We start from the raw sequence: 21297 nt of genomic DNA on the forward strand, positions 1-21297 counted from the left end.
AAAAGTTATAAATAGTAAATAGATGTCGCATGGACAAGTATTCCTTACAATAAGATTAGTAGTCCTAATTTTCTTCTTCTTTCTCGTCTTATATTCAGCTGATGCATCAATTTATAACTTAACTGCTATTCATATGGCATACAAAACAAGTAAATTCAATTTAAAAAATAATAATAATCAGTACTCTTAAACAATACAAAATAACATTAATTCCCACCAGAATCAAACATTTCAAAACATGAAAAGAGTATACAAAATCTTCAGTAAGCTTTCTCTAGCAGAACTTACAACAGTCTCATTCCAGGATCGGAATCCTTTGATCCATCATCTTGCTCTTTCTTTACCACATTAGATATAAGAAAACAAATAGTCGAAAGCTTTTAGAATTCACACCTTTATAAGAAACTGAGTACAGTTTTGTTTCAACAACATTCCATGTAAGAAAATAGTCGAAAGATTTCGGGGTTTTCAGACCTTTTATTAAGAAATTGAGATTCCGGAAGAGATTCGAAGGTTAGAGTCAGCTCCTCCGCTCACTACACTGTCTCCTTTCCACCAGTCCGCACATAAAACCTTAACAAAACCAATATTTTGCACTGTTTGAGTAACGAAAAAGAAGTTAGGAGAGAGAAGAAAAGATCGTGTGCTGCTTTTACCTTATCCTTATGTGTGTCGATCACTGACAAAGGCCACTGCAAAATCAAGGAAGAATATTAGTTTCAAAGAAGGAAAACATCACATTATTAGGGAAAGGAGTGTATGCGTGTGTGTGTGTGTGTTATTACAGCGGTTCTGAGATCCCAGAGCATGATTTTGCCATCATAGGAAGCTGAGAGCAAGTGAAACCAAGAGCTTTCGTGCCATTTACAGGCGGATATCCACGACGAATGTGAAGAGAACTGAAACACGGGAGCAGATGTTCCTACAGAAACGCAGAGAGTTAAATCAACCGTGTAATTAAATTGTTAGAGTTTATGAATCTTGTGTATGTTCTTATTATAGATTTCTCACCAGGCTTACGAGGATCCCATACTCTAAGAACTGGATCTGAACCACCACCAGCTACAAGTGCAGAACCTTCACCGCCAACATCAACCGTGTTGAGCGCTTTTCCACAGTACAAGTTCAGAGTATCTTTCCCTGTTGGAACATCCCATCTCCTTACAGAATGGTCCCATGAACAGGAATAAATCACATCTTCCTCTGGCCAAACAACTGATGAGACACACTGTGTGTGTCCAATAAATGTAGTCACCGCCTCTCCCTGTAACAAAATTTCAATATCCAAAATTGCAATTAGATACTTCAACTGAGAGAAACACACAACAGTTTCTTCCTCTTGATCTGAAGAGGAGACAAAAGAGTGCATAATTAGGCCTGCGGTTTGGTTTATTCGGTTAGTTCAGATCGATCGAAATCTCACCAAAGTGAACCAAAAAGAAATTTGGTTCTGTTTTTGGGTTAGTTTGGTTTCACAAAATTTTACCCAAGTTTTTGGCTGTGCGGTTAGTTTTGGTTAATTTGGGTTATTTCATTTCGGATTTCTGTTAGTTCACTTCCGAATTTCGGTTAGGATTGGTACTGTTTGGAATTTTTTTTTCAAACCAAACTAACCGACTACCGAAAACCGAACCGAACTGTTCGGGTCAGTTCCGCAGTTCTGCAGGCCTAATGCATATCATCCAGAATTTTATTGAGGGTACCTCTAATTGAGCCTCCTCGGCCTGATTATTCCCTTTTCTTTTCTTCCCTGATACTGACAACTCTGACTCAGACTCATCAGTGTTCCATAAATTGATCGTGCAATCCCATGAACTTGAGCAAACCTAAATTACAATATACAGCAGGTGAGTATGATAAAAATAAAAAAGTACTTTCACTATCAAGAAAACACAAGTTAAGCGCAAGGGGGGAAAGAGCAAACCATGTTCCCGTGTTTCTCCGCTACAACACTTTGCACTGACGCCTTGTGCCCACGCAATATCTTGTAAGCCCTGACTCTTGTAGTAGAGTCACCAGATTCAGCTGTATCAACCTTTATTTATACAAAAAGAAGAGACGACTTCAGTTAACCGGAACATTTACATTTGGTTATATATTTATCATCCATGTTATACCTTAAACAATCTCAATGTCCGATCTTTAGAGGCGGTTGCTACAGTAACACTTTCTCCACCTGGATGGGACAAATAATAAGATAAACTATTAAATGCAAGGAAGTGATATTATATGAGCGATTAAGGTGAACTCAAAGTATAGATTTCTAATGCTGTGCTCATACCTTGGGAGTTAACAAAAGCAACAGAGGAGATTGCACCAGTGTGGCCTTCTAAAATGTGTGTACACGATCCAGGAGAGCTCCATATCCTTATCAGAAGAAAAGCTTAAAAATATAAGATTCTTGCAAATGTTGACAGCAATATGAAAAGACATAAGCAGATGCATACCTTCCTAAACCATCATAGCATCCAGTCAAAATGAACCTACAAAATGACAAGAACAGAGGTCAGGACATCCACTTACATAATGTTTACAGACAATAACAAATGATTAATATCCTTTAAATTCATAACAATTAATGGATGACCCTAATTTATTTAATTTTAAGCAAAAAAAAATAAGCAGCAGGTGAATAATAATCCCAACAACAGCGATATGGCATTCTAAACTAAATTATTGATATAAAAGAGAGAGGAAAAAAATCGTAAAACATGTAGGAGGACCCTCCTACATCACATTAGTAATTGCAGTAGACACATAGCAAAAGAAGTTACCTGGGAGAAGAACCATCAACGGCACTGACCCAATCATCATGCAATGAAGGTTTCTCCTCCTTGCGTGGTGCAACAGCCCTTATGTACTCGATTTCAAGAGTTCGTTCCTGCAAGAACAACCCACGTTTAAATCAAGTACGAAAGATTATCAAACACCAACTCGCTGTGTTTAGTGGCTACGTGATTAGGAATTAAAAATACATTACCGCTGAGATTCCCTTGGCGAGAAGAAACTGTTCAAGCGACATTCGAATAAGCTCCCCATCGATCAAGAAGTCAAATGCCTCAGGTTTCTCTGTTCATACCACAAACCAAATTTGGATTTGATTAAACAAAGTTTAAAAGACAAGACCAACGAACCACAAGTAATCAACAAAGTGCATAGAGAGAGAGAGAGAAGTCTACCGAGAGTGAGGAGAGAGTTGACGATGGAAGAGAGACCGAGACGAGTGACATTTGAAGGGATGACGACGGAGCTAACCGGAGCTTTGAACGGAGGGTAAAGCTTCGTCACGAACTTCACGTGAATTACTTTCGATGCATCTTCTCCTTCTCCATCCATCTTCGCCTCTAAAATTCTACAGTAGCAGACAAGGAAGAAGAAGGGAGACAAAACTAGTGTTTCTAATTCGACAAGGGTTTAAGCAAACTGACTAAAATTCCGAAACTAACCTCTGTTCGACGAGTATCGATTTTGGGCCTTGGATATTTAAAATGGGCCTTACTCAGGCTTCTGTATTTTCAATTTAGATCTTTAACGTGGGCCCACTCTTCTTATTTTGGTTGGTTTCATTTACATTGGATCTGGTTTAATATAACTAGACCAAAAGAATGTTAAGAAAAAAATTAAAAAGACACGTGTCAAGGTACTGGAGAGTTGTGACGGGATCTTTACGTGCTCGGCCGTGACTTTATCACTCCCTCTTTCCTTTATTCATCTGCTTCCGCTTATAAAAAGCTAGGACGAAACTCTCTCACACTCCCAATACATCTCTCTCTCTCTCTCTCTCTCTCTCTGGATCGTGAGGTTTAAGCTGGGTTTAATCGCATTCGTAGCCCTACAATTTGGCGCCTTCCCCTCTTCAATTGAGTTTCTTGGTATCTCCATAATCCACAAATCTCCCCCAATTTCGCTAATTCGCTCAGGTTTTGTTCCGAGTCCGTCTGGTGCTTCGTCCTAGTCGATTCTGCTACTCCGGAGGTTTAACGGCGGGGAAGGCTTCTTCTCCGGTAAGTATTTCAATTTCTATTCTTCGAATTCGTTTTTAATCGGCGCCCTTTTCGTGAATTGGACTCGCTCAGTTTCTAGGGTTTTGATTGGTTCTGGTTGGGAAAGAATCGATTTTTATCCTAATTAATGTATTGGGTAGACGGGTTCGTATTCAATTTGAAATCTTTGCTGAAATTTTCTCTCTTTTTATCGTTTAAGGTACCGAGAGGAGAAGTCGTGTGTTTGTGGGGGAATGAGTTAAACAACTTTGACTCAAGAGGATGGTTCTACATGTTACTACTCTGTGCAAAGCTATAAGAAAGGTTGAATATGACCAATGGAGGAGGCGGGGAGGGTGGAGGAAGTGGGAAAGGCAATCTTTTTCGCGGCAATGATTTCGCCTACGCACTCGCTAGGATGGCCGTGGCGCAGATATGCGAGGGGGTCGAGATCACCTCTTATCAGGAGTCGCATGCACGCGAAGGTGCGAGGTTCAGTTCTTTTCATGAGACAGCTCTCGAGACGCTAACAGAGGTGGTGATTCAGTACATTCAGAGCGTTGGGAAGACGACGCAGTTCTATGCTAATATGGCTGGGAGAGTAGAAGGTAATGCGCTGGATATTGTTCAAGCGCTGGAGGATTTGGGGTCTGGTTTGGGTTTCAGCGGTGCTCCTGATGTTGAGCGTTGTCTTGCTGAGTCCGGTGTGGTTAAGGATATTATACGTTATACAGCGGAAGCGGAGGAGGTGCCTTTTGTTTACTCTCTTCCTCGGTTCCCTTTTAACAGAGGGAAAAGACCAGCTCCTAGCTTTGCTGAGGTTGGAGCTGAGCTGCCAGATGAGCATATTCCGGTTTGGCTTCCTGCTTTTCCCCAAACCAAAGTGTCTAACGAGTTGGAGGAAGATACTAGTGTTGAAAAAATACAAGGAGAGGTGCAGAGTAATGAAAACGGATCGTCTTTGCCGAGATTGCAGCAGTCTGTTGAGGTTGATAGGCTAAAAGTTCAGAAATCGATGGATCAAAAGGAAGTTGAGAAACCATCAGAGGAACAACCGGAGTGTAACCCGTTCCTTGCTGCACCAGTTTGGGTTGGAGAAAAGAACGTGCCACGTGTGTTTCGCCCGTCACTGCTTACAAATGAAGAAGTTAGCGCTGGCCACGTTCCTGAAAAACAAACCAACAAGAGCCATCACATGCCGCCCCTTGAGGCGTTTGCTCCATCTGGTATAATCAAAGACAAGAGCAGATTAGGTGAAACCGAGGGAGGAGAGAGAAATGACGATGGGAGAACTCAACGCGCGTTGCTACGTTTCAAGATTGGGACTCGAAAGGCGGCCCCTGTGCGTTGGACGAGAAAGGAGAGCTTAGAGGAAAAGGGTTGGTTTCTAGAGGATGGAGACAAGAGGGAGAAAAATGTAGAACTCGAAGAAGAGCCAGTAACCATTGACACAAATGTAAAATAGGTATTTTGTCATTTTAGAATCTGTAGACGGAATATCATTGTTGCCTCTTGAGTTTAGTGATAGTTTGCAATTGAATACGTGACTCGTTAAGGAAAAGAGATTCTTACTGACTCAAACTGGTGTATGGTCCTTAGCATCATTTGCTGTTGAAACATTCTTTTTCAAAAGGATATATATATCCTATTTTAAGTGAGAACTGATGTTCCTTTAGGTGTGGCAGAGTTGATAGTTCAAACTTAATTCAGAATTGTTGGAAGAAGTGTGGTGTTTGGTCTTCACATCATTGAGCTTTATCTTGAGTTGAGTCTTTTTACATAAACAGTTAAGAAGAGAATACAAGAAAGGATTATACAAGGGTTCACAGAACCAAGAAATCAAATATTTTCTACTCTGTAAAATGGATTATTTAGATCCTTCATTTACAGTTCTAAGTAATTAGGCATATTAGCAATTGAAAAGCTGTCTGGGTTTCCCACTGAGCATTCCTGGAGAAGCAGCAACCTCGCTTGTCACAACTTCACTGATCAAGTCCTTGAAGATTAGCCTCTCAATGTCTAACACCAACCCTGGCGTCTCTCCTTCAATCTCCTTCCAGTTCATGCCTTGACCTTGCAAGTCCTCCCAAATGAGGTCTTCGTCGTCCTCATCCAAGATGCATTTTGAGTTATCTTGTAATCTATCAATCTCTGAACACACAGTTTCCAGAAGTTCATTCCCTTTTGAACTCTTGTTTGTCCTCCTTAGCTGGCTGATTGATGATGTTATGTATGGTTGCTTTGTACACCCTTCTGCTGCGAATTTGCGAGCTAAGATCTCGTTTATGGTGTCAAATACAAGCTTCCTCCTGCTTCGCTCTATCAGGTTCGCCGTCTGTTGTTGTCCGAATCCTATGCCTCTGTGCTTTTTGTCATGTTGAGTCACATTACTGGTCTTGCTCTGTTCCAGGACAAAGAAAAGGCTAGGATTGATTGGTAGGTGTGCTTGGTGCAGCTGAATGCTTAGCATGCTGTAGTCGATATCTCTTAGAAGACCGGATGCTAACAGTATCTCTGAGATGTACTTGTGGTGGTCACCATTGTTGTTTAGTTTCCCACCTTCTTCCATGATACCCTCATTAAGTTCAGCATCTGACTGATCTAGACTCCCGTTACTCTCAGGCCACACGATCGATCTACGTAAGGCTTTGTGCTTGTTCATCCACTGGGACTCTTCAGAACGTAGATGATCATCGTCTGTGGCAATAGAAACAGTAAAGGTGAGAACTATAAACAAATCAATGAAGCTGCAGTTTTAGTTTCTCAGTAACTCACCTTTAAAGACAACGGATATCTTCCTCACAGGGGATGGTGACTCATCTTCGTCAAAGGCTACATCAAGAACTGAAACGGGGCTTGGCTGCTCCACCGTAACTTTCAGAGGTTTTGGCAACGACCTCATTCCCAATTCTGGACTCTGCATTGATAAAACAGATGAAACATGTATTAGTGAATAATTTGAGAAGTGAATTTACGTTAGGGAGAGTAAAGTCTATACCCTTTGTTTTGGTGTGTGCTGCTGCTCCGTGAAGTCGCTGTTCCTTTCGTATCTATATCTGCTTGTAACCTCACTGTCAAGGTTAGAAGCTGAGCTTACGTTGCTGTCAGATCTTAGACTTCTCAAGTCACTGCTTTCGTCACTTAAACGGTCTTCCGATTGCTGCATGCTCCGAGATTTTATTCTTCTTGGGGAGGCTGATTCCTTCTGTTGCCTACTGAGTTGTTGTCTTTGGATCTTGTTCTGTTCTGGTTTTGGAGACGTTGGTCTAGACTGCTTCTCGAACCCCAGCTCCTTCGGCTGTGTTCTTGGGCTGACACTAGGCTTCTGGCTCTTTCCCGACTTGGCCAACGGTCTAGAACCAGTGTTTTTTGTTGGTGAATCTGTCTTGACCTTGTAAACTCCTGGCCTTGGAGTCACATCCATGGCGCTTTGCTTCCTTTGAGAGACTTTCTGGCTTTGCCGCAGGTTTGTAACCTTGACATTTGGTAAAGTATAACACACCGTGGCGAGGAAGAGGCTGAACCATAGTTGCCCGTCTCTTTGAAAACTGGAGCAGATGCTTTCATAACCACGATAGACGAAGATCTGAAACTCTTGGACGAGGGGCTTGTTGCTGCAGATGGAACTAGGCTATTGTTGTCATCATCTTTGCTTATCAACTTCTGTTTCGTCTCCATTGCTTCGAGTATCTGCTTTAGAGCTGTGAGATCTTTCTCGGAGTTTTTGAACTCAAGCTGCGAAAGCCTCTTCTGTATCTCACCATAAACCGTTAGCGTAGTAGCAGCATCAACTCCTTTGACTTGGTTCTTAGCACCATCCACTTGCGTGCGTGCAGCTGCTTTCATAGGAAACTTAGCAGGCATCACATTTTTGATCGGATCAGGACTCCTTGATCTTTGTAGAGTTGGCCTTGGAGAGTCGCAGAAACGGTTCTCTCTGACCTGATCAGTAACACACTCGTCTTGAATGACTTCAAGACCCATCAGCTTGGCAACAACGCTCGAAGTTGTTCTTCTGTGATGGCCCGTGACAAGCTCCTGCGGCTCTGGTGAAGAGCTAGATCTTGCACTCTTAAAGGAATTCGATCTACTGTCTAATGACAACCTCGGCGTCTCCTTGAACTTGGCGCCTGTCTTTCTTGTCTCCCTCTCATCGTAAGAGAACCGAGGACTGTCTTTCAGCTTCACTACTCTCCGAGCTGGTGATGATTCTTTGAGGAGAGACACGTTAGCTCTCTCTGGTTTAGATTCTTCTTCATCTCTGGCTCTGGTCTCCTTGTGAATGGAGTTTCTCACAAGCTCCCTTAAATCACTCGACATCATTAAACCACCTCTTGCCGGATTCTCACCGTTACTCGTTTGCATCAAACCGGGTTGTTCAAACTGAGATTCAGACGAGAAGCTTGAGGAGCTTGGTGAAGAAGAAAAGGACAGCCTAGAGGATGACTCAGAGGAAACTCCTCCCCTTTGTCTCTCCTTTGCAGCCTTCTTCTTCTTCTTACTCTTCTCCTGCAATTCAGGTAGAATTCACTTTTTTAGATCCATTTTTTTCCAGGGAATTATCATTTCTCTACAGGTTACAGACTCTTACCGTTTCCTTGGCCGTTGTAACGTTGGTACCACCGACATTTTCAATTGTTCTCCCTGCAAAATATCAAGTAAAGAGAGTTTAGACATAATGGCCACGTCTATAGATAAGTCAGCTTTGGTTTCTTTCATCATTGTGGTCCTGAATCTTTAGATGTAAGATCTTAGTTAGAAACTAGAATACAAAAACAGTGTTGAGTAACTTTTCTCTGTAACTGTTTTTCAAAAGGTTTTGAGTTGAGAGAACATTGCAAGCAAAGACTTAAAGAGAGAAAAATGTTACCTGAAGGCAGAGACCTGAGTTCATCTCCGGCTACAACAACACGTCTCGCAGGATAATGTTGCCGGTAAAAAACCTGGAAGATCCCATTCATACATCCAAACTGTTTATTTAGATTTGGATTCTCATCTGACAAGTTATACAAAAGCTTTGCCGACATCTTCTTAGCTCTGGTTCGTATAAGGTTTCGTCTTCTTTATTTTCTCATGTACAGTTCTTGAAAATCTTCAGTTTCAGGATTCTCCTTTGTTATGTGTCTCATTGAAAGTAGAAGAAGAGAGAGGAGGACAACGTAGAACCCAGCATTTAGACAACGGTAAAGCTACTTTGTGAAGTTATGACCAGACAAGATATTAGGTTTCTCTGTGTTTGTTCTCTTGGATGGTTTCCTTGAAGAAGAAAGAAGAGGAGGAGAAAATAAAAGTTTTTTTTTTCTTTTCTCCTTTGTGTTGTTTTGAGAGAAATGAATCTGTAAAAGGCTAAAGTACTCTCTACAATTATATGGAGAAGCTCGTGAAAGCTCGTGAAGCATATATAACATCGGTTGTGTGATTTGTATACACATGCGTGTACATGTATACGTGTGTATCCGTAGATTTATACATTGTAAGAGAATGTAATTGAATTTTTTAATATTTAAAATAAAATTTTATGACAAAGCACTGAAAAAAATCTGCTTGGGAATAATGAGGTATGTATTTTCTATGCATCTCTGATGAAAGTGAGGCACATGAAAGCACACAGACCTTTGCTCCAAAAAAAAAAAAGACCAAACTAAGTTCTTTATTTTCTTTTATTTAACAAGACACATGATATTGGATAAATCCACTTATTTTTGAAGATTTATCTGATTATTCAGTTACAGAATTAATATATAAATTTATAGTATTAAATTTATCTTTTTTGTATCAATGGTGAATGTGTATACTCTTATTAATTTTTAAAAGACAAATTAGATGGTCCAGTCACTAACATTATAAATGATAATTAATGGTACAATTACATGACATTATAAATAATAATTAATGAACAGAGAAAGGAAATAGTAAATGAAAAAGAGGTTCCCTTACACATCCATGTGGACAAAATAATGTGGGTGGGTCTCATAAGTCTTTGGTGCCCTTTTACATCTGCATGTGGAGTTTGTCAGAGAGACAGCAGAATTTTTATTTTAAATAAAATGAATAAATATATTTTTTAGTTACAACAACAAATAAATACATTTTTATCAACAACAAATAAATACATAAATTGAAAAGCCTATAGGAAAAAGAAAAAGATAATAGGAAACTACTGGTCAAAGACAAAATTTTATCTAATTGTTTAGCAAGAAGGTGGATTGGTGCACTGGAAGAAAGCTTGCATGGTCTGAGATTGGTGGGTCTTATGAAAGAATAATCTTTTTTTCTTTGCTTTTCTTCGGGCTTCCCAAACAATATAATTTGATTCTTGAAGATGAAAATACTTATTTTAAAGCTGTTAATTTCTCGGGCTATTTTATAATCCTAACTATTTGGAATTACATATAATTATATTTATTTGAATTATCATTTATACAACATAATTATTCTGTATTTCTTGTTCATGGTGTATCATAAATTTTGTTCAAACTTGAAAATGTATGTGTATGACTGTATGCGACAAAGCATGTATTCATGTGTATCCAATGTATCATGATATTATGTAACAACTTTTATATGTGAACTTTGGTGAACATAGCATCTTGATTTTCAAACATTCAACTACTGGCACACCATATAATGAATTCTTACGGCAATGTTATTATTCTTGTTACTTACAACGGGTAATATACTATCGTATTTCCGATTAAACGAAACTTTTATTTATTGACCAAACAGAAAAAAAAACTTTTTTATAAGCAAACACTAGTATAAAAATCTCTGAATAAAATATATACATTTGCACTAGATTGCTTGTTTCTGAAAGGTGTAATAAGTCAATAACTTTGTTCATTTTTTTTTTGGTCAAGTCAATAACTTTGTTCATAAGAATACTAATGTTTGAGGAATTTAAGCTTTGTATTATGAGGTAGAATAACGTCTTTAATTATTGGTTTTTGTTTTATTTAGATTCTATATATTGATGTGAGAGTATACGTCATGAGATGTACTAGTTAAACACCTTTTGGGAGGATCACGTGCCTTTGTTCAACTATGTGCTGTGAATAAGGTGGGGTTTGTTAACTTACTTATTTATTTTATATTTGAAATTTGATTTAGTTTATATAATCATTTTCTAAGAAACTAGCTTGTGGCCTTGGAAGTAACCAAGGAATATGCTTCACATGGGCAATTAGTGAGAGTTTGGAACGAAGAATCATCACATATCTAGAGTTTCGTTAGTCGTTGTCAAGCGTGTTTATGATTCTTCTTCTTGTTTATAGTGATTTTATCGGTTATTTGGAACGCAGAATATCAAATACATATCCAAATACGTACAGCTTCTAATTAAAATAATTAGGTATACATTACTTAAACACATGGAAGACATTTCTTTCTTTTCTTGTATGAAATATACTTTTCGTTTTAGTCAAAAAAAAATATATATATATATACTTATTCGTTTTTCTTGAGGTGTTTTAGAAACTTGAGAAAATGTAGTATGAATTAAGAAGTTGAACATGTACCTTATTTTGTCTTTGTAATAATGCTTTTCCAGGCTGGTTTGTTTGCGCTGGCCGTCAAATCGGTACATTTATCGCACGTTAACCACGCCATGCATCATCTATGACTATGACATAATGTAAAATTATAAACTAAACCATTTAACGAATCAATTATATTAAATAAAAGGACATATGTCAATATATGGCATGACCAACAAAATACAACAATTAAATAACATCCATTACCCAATTTGAAACAAAACAAAGGTAGTGTTGTAATTGGTTATTAAACAAATAATTGGCAAATGCAGTCGAGGATAGAAGGTAAATAAAATCAACTTTAATTGAAAATAGTATACTAATATATAAATTGTGAGTACTTGATTTCAAATAAAAATCAAACCTCATAGTGTGGTTTCTTTTATGATAGGATCAATGTATCCATTTTAATTTTATTTCCACTATCGCCACAGGATTTCACTTACCTAACTTTCCAAAATTTGTATAGTTTTTTTTTTTTTTGAAAAAGGGCATAATTTATATAGTTTCACTATTGATTTAAACTTTAAAGTGTAGGTTTCTTCCCCTTCGATTTTGACGAGCAACATTACATGCACGTATCATTTATGACTTTATGTAATGTGTACTCACATGCACTATACATTTATACTCTTTGTAATGTTGCCTACACATGTATTCACACTCGTGAGACTTTTCTGTAATTAAGTATATCCCTTAGCACAAATTTAATATTTGTTGATCAATCTTAATATTTTTATTCTTTAGAAATAAAATAAGAAAAATAGATTTTGAGGCATGGTATATTTAGTTACTAAGGTGAAGGTGAAAATGGATTAATATTCACATTTTTAATCGATTTATCAAAAAAAAAAAAGATTCTTGATCTAAAATTCAATTAGGATATAATCGTTCATGACGTCTTCATATATTGTAAAGAGCTAACCACACACATACACATATAATACTGCGTATGATCCCTTTATTTCATATGTTATCGAAAGTCCGAGTTTTGTTTTTAATTCTTTCTCCGTCTCTAAAATCTATGTTTTAGAGAATTTTGTTTTAACAAAAAATGACATAACCCTGTTCAATATTCACATGTCATTTCTTGATTAATCTTTAGACTCTAGACTGGGATATCATAGTATTGTATAAGGTTTATTCAAATTAAAACTGGTGAAAACGAAATCCATTTAGATGTGGGTATTAACGTGCGTATGAAAAATGCAACACATCAACTTTAATGAATAGAAAGTGTACTTACTAGGAAAAAAATAGTGGATATGACTTGAATTAAACATAGCTAAATACAAGGGAAAAGTGATACTTGCGTCCTATATGTGTGTGCAAATAGGCAGACAAAGTCATAAATTCTGTCATAGAAATGCATTTGGTGAGACCGTTTTAAAATATTTATCTCTAACTTTTTCGGCATGACTTAGTGATTACTGATTCGATTAAATTTTAACTATATACATATATTTTTCGTTACACAACAATTAGGTCAACCCGTATAAATACTGTGATGAACATCGCCAAGAGGACTTTATGTTCCCAAACAAAACGGAAGGCTAATGTTGGCAAGTAACAACAAAAAAGACGATAAGCTAATTAGTTAATTAACGATTCAAGACAATGCTAGTTCATTTCTTCCTATTCTAACTAAATAGTTTATAACTTCACTTGGCTGGATCTCAGATTATCTTCAATGTTATAAATCTTGACATGGTATATAACAATATAATTTGTTGTTTTTGGCTAGTGTCCATTTGATAAAGGAAATAATACTGGAAATGAAGTATTTACTTACAGATGTTATCAATGTGCATTGGTTGGAAGTTGAACCAAGCCATTACTATTATTATGCACATTATTAATGTTATGGTGCATGGATTAAAAAGGAAACTAAGAAACAAAGTTACCAAATCAATGCATGCAACTTTGGCAACTAGGTTAAAATTTAATGTATAATAGTTCTCATCATATGCATGCACATGGCAATATGATGCTTCCTTCATATATACTCAAAAAGCTTATACTATAAAAAGTTGGTTAAGATATGAGCCAGCATTGAAGTTTTTTGGTGAGCGGGTCTAATGTTCAATTAAAAATATAACCACTTTGGTATTCCCTAAACATATGTCTAATCCACTAGCACCAAACTCTTTTTACGAAGAATGCCTTATTGGAAAGTACTAAAAACAAATCATGATATTTTGCTCGTAACTAACTAAGATTAGATTAAATATTTTAAACCAAACCAGCGATGTGTATCTACATTTTTCGGTCTATGAGATTACGAGGGATTCTATAATGATGTGAAAGCAATCTTTTCCTCTCTTTGTTTTTTTTTTTGCTAAAACAATCTTTTCCACTTTTACGATCTGATTTTGTTTGCTGGGATTTGATCTGCTGAAAATGGATGTCGTATGTGTTTTAATCCACATCACAAGTATTTAATTATATAAAATATATCACATACATCTGTTATTCGTCGTGTGTACAATTGATGTAAAACTACAACTAGTTTTATTCCATAAAATCAACTTTTAATAGTAACTCTATAGAGTGAGTACCAATTAAGATAAGGGTTAGGAATTTATTTGCGTGTCTAGTTGTTAATGAATAAGCTAATTAGCAAATAAGTTACTTTTGTTAATGAATAAATCGTCAAGTTGTTCCAATCATATGGGCTTTCCCTTTTTATCTGCATCTATAAGCAAATTAGAAAGCGCACAAGTTGCTGTTCTTGGGAACTTCTTTAATTAATTAATTAATTAATTAATCTCCTTTGGTTTTCAGTTAATTAATTCATTTAGTTACTTAAGTATTTTTCCCAAAACATGTGAGGAAATGGAACCATACATTAGTAACAAAAAAAAAGTAATCTATATAGTAATACACAATGATGCAATCTAAGCAATATCTAAGCCAACATGATGCAACTCTTCTCTTCTCTTTCTTTTATTATTTTTATTTTTCACTTTGTAGTTTATATTTATATGTAGTTATTAAAATTGATACAAAGATTCAGATTCTTATTTTGTTAAACTTGAGCCATTTGGAAAGTTAAAATCGTTTACTCACTAAAAGGATATTAAATACATCATTCAAATAATGATTGTAACTTGTAAGTTTAAATGATAAAACCATAATTAGCTAGTATCAAGATGCCATTTTCTTATTATTTTCGATTTATCTTAAACTCATTCGATTTGTTCCTAAAAAAGTGTCATCTTTGATTCATTTATCCATAGAGTTAAACAAAAATATAATATCCGAAACGTTAATAAAATAGTATCAATACTATTAAAAGGGGAGGAGTCTTAAAAAATCTACCTATCAAAGTTGTTTGGACTCTTTATTTAATTCATTATTTTTTAGTCTTACCTTAAACTTAGACTAACAATATGTTACCATATATTTCTCTTACAATAATTTATTCAATTCTTTTATTTATTCAAATATTACTCCTAAATCTTAATCATTACTATTATTATATTTACCATTTTGACTTTTAATCGTAAAAACATTGAAACTAATGTTTTATATTATCATTTTCATCATATAATATATAATCCAAAAAATTCGCGCTTTCCAAGCGCGGGTCAAAATCTAGTATTTCTTTTATAAGTGTAGCAAGGAAATTCAGATGTAAAAGTGAGGGTTCCATCAAGTATTTCACATGTCTATTGCCATGCTTCAACGTCACTTAGAGATAGATCTAAGTCAACGAGAAAATCTTGTCCGTATAGGATGATGATGTTCATTATCAAGATCATGATGATTATCGTACACTGTGATGGTCCCTGAAGTCATGGGCTCTCGCAGCCCCTTTCGAGTCCTGTGGCTGGTTACCTTCTTTGTCAGAGTTTTGGGAAACTTTTTTCTCTTTTTGGGTTTATTTATCCGAAACTAAAATGGAATAAAAGTAAGAAATTGAGGAAAAGTTGACAACAACATAAACTTTATCAACTTCAAATTTTATATTCCCTAATTCCTTAAGGTATATATATAGACAAAAACATAAAGAAAGAATAATGAGAAATGTAAGGAATAGCAGGCCAATAAAGTTAAAGAAGCTCAAAAGACCGTTGGGCTTACTTTTGTATGTTTTTAGTGTAGATGCCTGTCACTTTCTCTAGAGCCTTTAGCCCATTCCAACACTTCCAACATTTTTAGTAAATGCGTTCCAAAAAAAGTATTGAGAGGGAAGAAACCATGAGACCATTGTGAGATAAAATGACTGAGGGAGAAGATAACCAGTGAAGAAAATGGTGTTGGTGGGTTTATGGGGTATTCAAACAGATCCATTTGACCGTCCATCAGTGAGCAAAGTCGTTGAAATGTTAGAGGGGAGTGACTCTAGAGGCTTTGCATGTTCATCCTAAGCCTCTCTTGGGTTCACCCACAATAACTGGTTTAAGAATCTATTGAAGAGATTTAAGAGACTTTAAGCTTCTAAACATCAAGCCAATTAGAGAGAGGAACTCTTTCACCTAGCCAAGATACTCTAAGCCTTTTCCAATATATTCTAGATGAAAGTCAATCTCCTTAAACTCATATTTGATATTTTTGATCTTTACCACTGTATACTTACCAATAAGACCTCACTGAACAACTTTTCAAATTTTCATTGCTAAAAATATTCGGAAGATGTCTATTTAGTTGTTGTTGTTTTGTTGGTCAACGTAGAATACATAATCACCACTTGCACATTCTGCTTCTTAGCTGTAAACTTCCATTAAGATATGCAAATAATGTGATGGACACAGAGATGTTAAAGGATAGACTAGCATAAGAAAATATACATGTTGCCTCTATAAGCTACCTAAAACGTAGACAACGTGGGTTGTCATTGTTATTCTGGAGATTCAAGCCTCTTTATATTCATATAAATCAATTAAATATTTAAACATAAACAAAAAAAAGGGTTAATAAACGGCTTTACGTGATGCACCAACGACCCCACACGTGCCTACCATAACTTCATGTCTTCCTCACCACCACACAATGTCTTACACGTGTTTATAAATACATATGTACATGTACGTATCTGTATCTCCTTGTTCCTCTGTTTCTCCCTCTGCCTTGACTTCCGCCTAATCGCAGAAGAAGAGGAAACAAAAACCAGAACACAGGTAAAACTAATGAAACGAATCTACTCTTGAGTGTTTCACAAGTATCCAAATATATTAAAGGTCTCTTTTTTTTAACCTAATGTTACGCATTGCTAGATCTTCGAGTATCGGCGCCGGAATTAGCTCGCCGGGAAATGGGGAAAGCTAGAGGAGTTAACAGCGGCGCTGGAGAGAGCTCGCTAGGTTACCTTTTTGGATCCGTTGAGTCTGTTTCCAAACCGAACATGCCCACCACCACAACACCAACCACCACCACCGGAGATAAAGCCAAGACGGAGGAGGCGGACAAGAAACAGATGTCGGCAGGTGTGAGAGGAAGCCCTAATAATTACATTAGAACAGAGGGACAAAACTGTGGCAACTTCCTCACGGTAATAATAATAGTAAAAAAATCTTTTGTGTTTTGTAAGAATTAGAATTCGAAAACTTAATTAAACAAGAAAATGTGTTTTTTTTATGTTGATTTTGAGAAACAGGAACGACCATCGACGAAGGTTCATGCAGCACCAGGTGGAGGATCTTCTCTTGGTTACTTGTTTGGATCTGGATCTGGCAAATGATTTGTTTCTGCAGCGTTGAAGAAAGTGTAAAAAAATTGTAACTTTATTTCATATCGTGGTGATCAATGTTATGTTCATGAGGATTGTTTTGGATTTGACCATTTTCTTATGTTCTTGCAAAAAGGATTTGTCTATCAATGGTTCAAAGCTAGAAACTTTCTTTAATTTAGACATCTGGAGAATGCGTTTCTATTGTTGCTAGTTAAAACATTCATTGGTTTAGACCTTTTGCTGCTGGATCTGAATCTTTTTTATCCAATATATGGTCTATGATAGAGTAAAGCTTTAGGATTGACCCTCTCATTGACTTATTTAACAGCTTTATGAAACTCACCTCTTTTTGGTTCTCTGTCTGGGACTACTTTAATACTTGTCTTGTCTGAACATGGTTGTTCTTCAAGTCAATAAAAAGTTGAATGAAAAGTTGGTAGATTCATCATAACCAGCTTCTTGGAAAGTTTCTGCTCCTTACAGTACAGAGTCTAGTGATCATAGATAAATTGAGAGCATTAGATCTTCTCATTTGTGAGACAATGATCAGTCTTCACTCTTGCAAAGAGAACTGTGGGTTGTATGCATATGCAACCAAAACAAGAACAGAATGAAAGATTAAGGATGATTCAAAAACGTCTAAAAGGTATTTATGAAGGAAGTTGAATAATTAGTAACATTTGGACAAATGAAATAATTGCTTAGAAAGATAGTTATGGTGAAGTTGGGAGATATGTTTATGTCAGAAGATGACTCATTACCACTTTCTTTTTTGTCTTCAACCCCAAGTTACCTTCTCACTTCTCATCTCTGAATCATTAGAGTTCAGTATCTTAAGATTTTAAAGTCAGTTGAGATGTTGTGTTCGGACAAGAACACGTCACTTTCTGTTGCTGTTATACTATCATTCACCATAAACATTGCTTAAAGTTATGGGAAAACAAGAAAGTATAAATTTGTGGAATTGCAACAACAAGTAGGTAAACAAGCCAATCTTCAGACCCAAAAGACTAATCAATTAGCTTCTGTTTAAATCTACAAACACATCAATTTTCATATTCCTGAAGAAGAAACTGGGGTAAAGAAACACTACCAATAACCAAAAATTTACAGAAGATGAACCTCTTCTTCTGCTCCTGCTTCTTCTTCATGATCATATTTAGCACATCATGTAAGTTCTAGATATTTTATTTTTACCCACATCAACTTATTTCTCTGATCCTCTGATCTTTTCTTTTCCACCAGCTGCTTATGATCCATTGGATCCTAATGGGAACATCACATTAAAATGGGACATCATGTCCTGGACAGCAGATGGTTATGTGGTAAGAACCCTCTCCGCGCTTGTGCACACTGTGTTTGAAACTTCACACAATCTCTCACCATCTCTATACATGCATTTGCAGGCAACTGTAACCATGAACAACTTCCAAATCTACAGACACATACAAAACCCAGGCTGGACATTAGGCTGGGCATGGGCCAAGAAAGAAGTGATTTGGTCAATGGTCGGTGCACAGACAACAGAACAAGGAGACTGTTCCAAGTTCAAAGGAAACGTACCTCATTGCTGTAAGAAAATCCCTACAGTCGTTGATCTCTTGCCGGGTGTTCCTTACAATCAACAGTTCTCAAACTGTTGCAAAGGCGGTGTGGTTGGAGCTTGGGGTCAAGATCCATCATCTGCTGTATCGCAGTTTCAAGTTAGTGTTGGTTTGGCTGGAACTACGAACAAGACTGTTAAGCTTCCTAAGAACTTCACGTTGCTTGGTCCTGGGCCTGGTTACTCTTGCGGTCCTGCCAAAATAGTGCCGTCTACCGTTTTTCTCACTACTGACAAAAGGCGGAAGACACAAGCTTTGAGTAAGTAAAATTAAAAGAGTAAATCCAATGTTCAAAAATTTGTTAGAAATGTAGTTAATGAATTATTTTTGTTTATTATATATATTTATTTAACATATTTTAAGTTTTCTTTGTGTTTGACTAATAAATTTAAATTTGAAAAAGTATTTTGATGTACAAAAAATAATAAAAATAGAGAGAAAATATTCTTCACTTATTTATATACACACTAATGGTAAAGATTTTTTCTTTTGCACTAATGGTAAAGATATAATTAAATTAGTCATAATTGACTTTGAATTTACTTGATTTAACCAATTTAGACCAATTTAGATCGATTTAAAATGATTCAAATAGTCTAGACTGATTTAAACTGATTTGAACAACTTAAATTTAGTTTTTTTTAAGAATTGTTTATTTTACAATATTAGGTAAATAAAAAAAACATCACTGATCTGTAAACATCATCTCAATCTTATTGCCTATGCAGTGACATGGAATGTAACCTGCACATACTCACAGTTTCTAGCCAGAAAGCATCCAAGCTGTTGCGTCTCCTTCTCTTCTTTCTACAACGACACCATAACTCCTTGCCCTTCTTGTGCCTGTGGTTGCGAGAACAAAAAGAGCTGCGTCAAGTGAGCAGAAAGATAACACAAATCACTTTAAATACATACTCCTTTCTTAATCTTCTAAACTGATAAAAATCATCAATAACTTTGCTTGCAGGGCTGATTCTAAGATTCTAACCAAGAAAGGTCTCAACACACCGAGAAAAGACAACGCTCCTTTGCTACAATGCACACACCACATGTGCCCCGTTAGAGTTCACTGGCACGTTAAAACTAACTACAAAGACTATTGGCGTGTGAAGATAGCCATCACAAATTTCAATTACCGGATGAACCATACACTATGGACTTTAGCAGTTCAGCACCCAAATCTCAACAACGTGACTCAAGTTTTCAGCTTCGATTACAAATCAGTTGCTCCTTATGGATCCATAAGTAACTCTTCCTCTTTCTCTCTCTCTCTCTCGAACACTACAACTATTCAGCCAAACATTGAAAGACTGACACGTTATGATATCTGTTTGTGCAGATGATACAGGAATGTTCTTTGGAACTAAGTTTTACAATGATCTTTTGATGGAAGCTGGACCTTCGGGGAATGTTCAGTCAGAGGTGTTGCTGCAGAAAGATGAAAAGACATTTACTTTCAAGCAAGGATGGGCTTTTCCGAGGAAAGTTTACTTCAATGGCGATGAGTGTATGTTGCCTCCACCAGATGCGTACCCTTTTCTTCCTAACTCTGCACGAGGGAACTTGGCTTCTCTCTGGACACTGTCACTCACGGTTCTTCTTGTTGTGTTCATCTCAAGCTTGTGATTTGATCTGATCCTTCTCAGAAACTGTATTTTTGGTTGGTATATTGGGTTTTCAGACAAAGATTTTTTTTAACATTCAGACAAAGATCAAAGACAGAGTTTTGTAAGTGAAAAAAAAATGATAAAAGATGACGCCATCTATTTTAATGGTCAGTACTTGAAAGAAACATTTGACTGAGAAGAAGCGAAGAACGAGAGGTTATAATAGTAATCCAATAACGTTTTCAACAGGGCCACGAAAAGCACACTGTACCATTGGCCCAAATTAGGCCCATCCTAGTTTATATTCGCACGTGTATATTTTCCGCTGGTCCGAAAAGGCGAAAGGTCAAGAACGGCGTTTTGTTTGGGGGTCACTTTTTGTTGGAAGATTTTTTTTTTTTTTTGATAATCCAGATATCCAGATCTTTCACTTAGTTTGACTATCCCACCGCATTCAACCGGAACTGGCGATGAAGGTTCTGAAAGCCAAACGGAAGCCATGTTAAATCCGCTGTAACCGGATCTCGAACTCGTGATAGCGGACACCTCAACCGAGGTTTATTTACTACCGAAGCCTGGTTGTTGGAAGATATTTTATCGAAAAGGCTGTATCAAAGTAATAGTCTAATATAGTTATTTTAAAAAATATATTTTTTTAACATATGTTAATTTAAAAAAAAATTCACGTTAGGAAAAGGTAATTTTAAGGGCTTATTGGCCTGATAGCCATATTTCAAAGACAAATGAAGAGAGTAACAATGATTTTGACGTAATTCATTGTCAGACTTTTTGGCTTGATTCCATCCGGTTATACCCTTCGCCATAACAAGTTGTCGGTTCGTTGTTATAAAGTAAACGACGTGGAGGGTTTGTCTGCCACAGTAACAATCACATGTA

The 21297-nt window shown here is 36.6% G+C and overlaps 5 protein-coding genes across 6 annotated transcripts; 3 read left to right on the forward strand and 2 right to left on the reverse strand.

Annotated features, from left to right (window-relative positions):
• Positions 1–106: 106 nt before the first annotated feature.
• On the reverse strand, positions 107–3427 carry LOC103850990 (ribosome biogenesis protein WDR12 homolog). 2 transcript variants are annotated; one of them, XM_009127808.3, is made up of 13 exons: positions 3180–3427; positions 2981–3069; positions 2775–2881; positions 2448–2483; positions 2282–2367; positions 2118–2176; positions 1925–2035; positions 1704–1826; positions 1012–1264; positions 786–922; positions 657–692; positions 475–573; positions 115–338 (listed from the first exon to the last, which is right to left on the reverse strand). In XM_009127808.3, exons 1-12 carry the CDS (start codon positions 3334–3336, stop codon positions 481–483), a joined length of 1287 nt encoding a protein of 428 aa, XP_009126056.1. In that variant the 5' UTR covers positions 3337–3427; the 3' UTR covers positions 115–338; positions 475–480. The 2 variants fall into 2 exon arrangements, with proteins under 2 accessions (XP_033140086.1, XP_009126056.1); XM_033284195.1 differs by having other exon boundaries at positions 107–573.
• A 224-nt stretch (positions 3428–3651) lies between these two features.
• LOC103850993 (transcription initiation factor TFIID subunit 8) lies at positions 3652–5646 on the forward strand. The gene is made up of 2 exons (XM_009127810.3): positions 3652–4004; positions 4204–5646. Exon 2 carries the CDS (start codon positions 4315–4317, stop codon positions 5446–5448), a length of 1134 nt encoding a protein of 377 aa, XP_009126058.1. The 5' UTR covers positions 3652–4004; positions 4204–4314; the 3' UTR covers positions 5449–5646.
• A 117-nt stretch (positions 5647–5763) lies between these two features.
• On the reverse strand, positions 5764–14971 carry LOC103850992 (protein LONGIFOLIA 1). The gene is given in 6 exon segments (XM_009127809.3): positions 5764–6680; positions 6759–6900; positions 6982–7476; positions 7479–8492; positions 8575–8627; positions 8854–14971. Coding segments are annotated over 6 exon segments (2649 nt in total). The 5' UTR covers positions 9011–14971; the 3' UTR covers positions 5764–5892.
• Positions 14972–16461: 1490 nt separating this feature from the next.
• LOC103850994 (protein SPIRAL1-like 4) lies at positions 16462–17389 on the forward strand. The gene is made up of 3 exons (XM_009127811.3): positions 16462–16638; positions 16735–17009; positions 17115–17389. Exons 2-3 carry the CDS (start codon positions 16773–16775, stop codon positions 17196–17198), a joined length of 321 nt encoding a protein of 106 aa, XP_009126059.1. The 5' UTR covers positions 16462–16638; positions 16735–16772; the 3' UTR covers positions 17199–17389.
• Positions 17390–18073: 684 nt separating this feature from the next.
• On the forward strand, positions 18074–20596 carry LOC103850996 (COBRA-like protein 4). The gene is made up of 6 exons (XM_009127812.3): positions 18074–18360; positions 18435–18514; positions 18596–19052; positions 19522–19669; positions 19761–20038; positions 20133–20596. The coding sequence occupies exons 1-6, from the start codon at positions 18306–18308 to the stop codon at positions 20417–20419; spliced, it is 1305 nt and encodes a 434-aa protein (XP_009126060.1). The 5' UTR covers positions 18074–18305; the 3' UTR covers positions 20420–20596.
• Positions 20597–21297: the final 701 nt, after the last annotated feature.

This window comes from Brassica rapa, chromosome A02, assembly GCF_000309985.2.
Source record: "Brassica rapa cultivar Chiifu-401-42 chromosome A02, CAAS_Brap_v3.01, whole genome shotgun sequence".
NCBI classification, from domain to species: domain Eukaryota; kingdom Viridiplantae; phylum Streptophyta; class Magnoliopsida; order Brassicales; family Brassicaceae; genus Brassica; species Brassica rapa.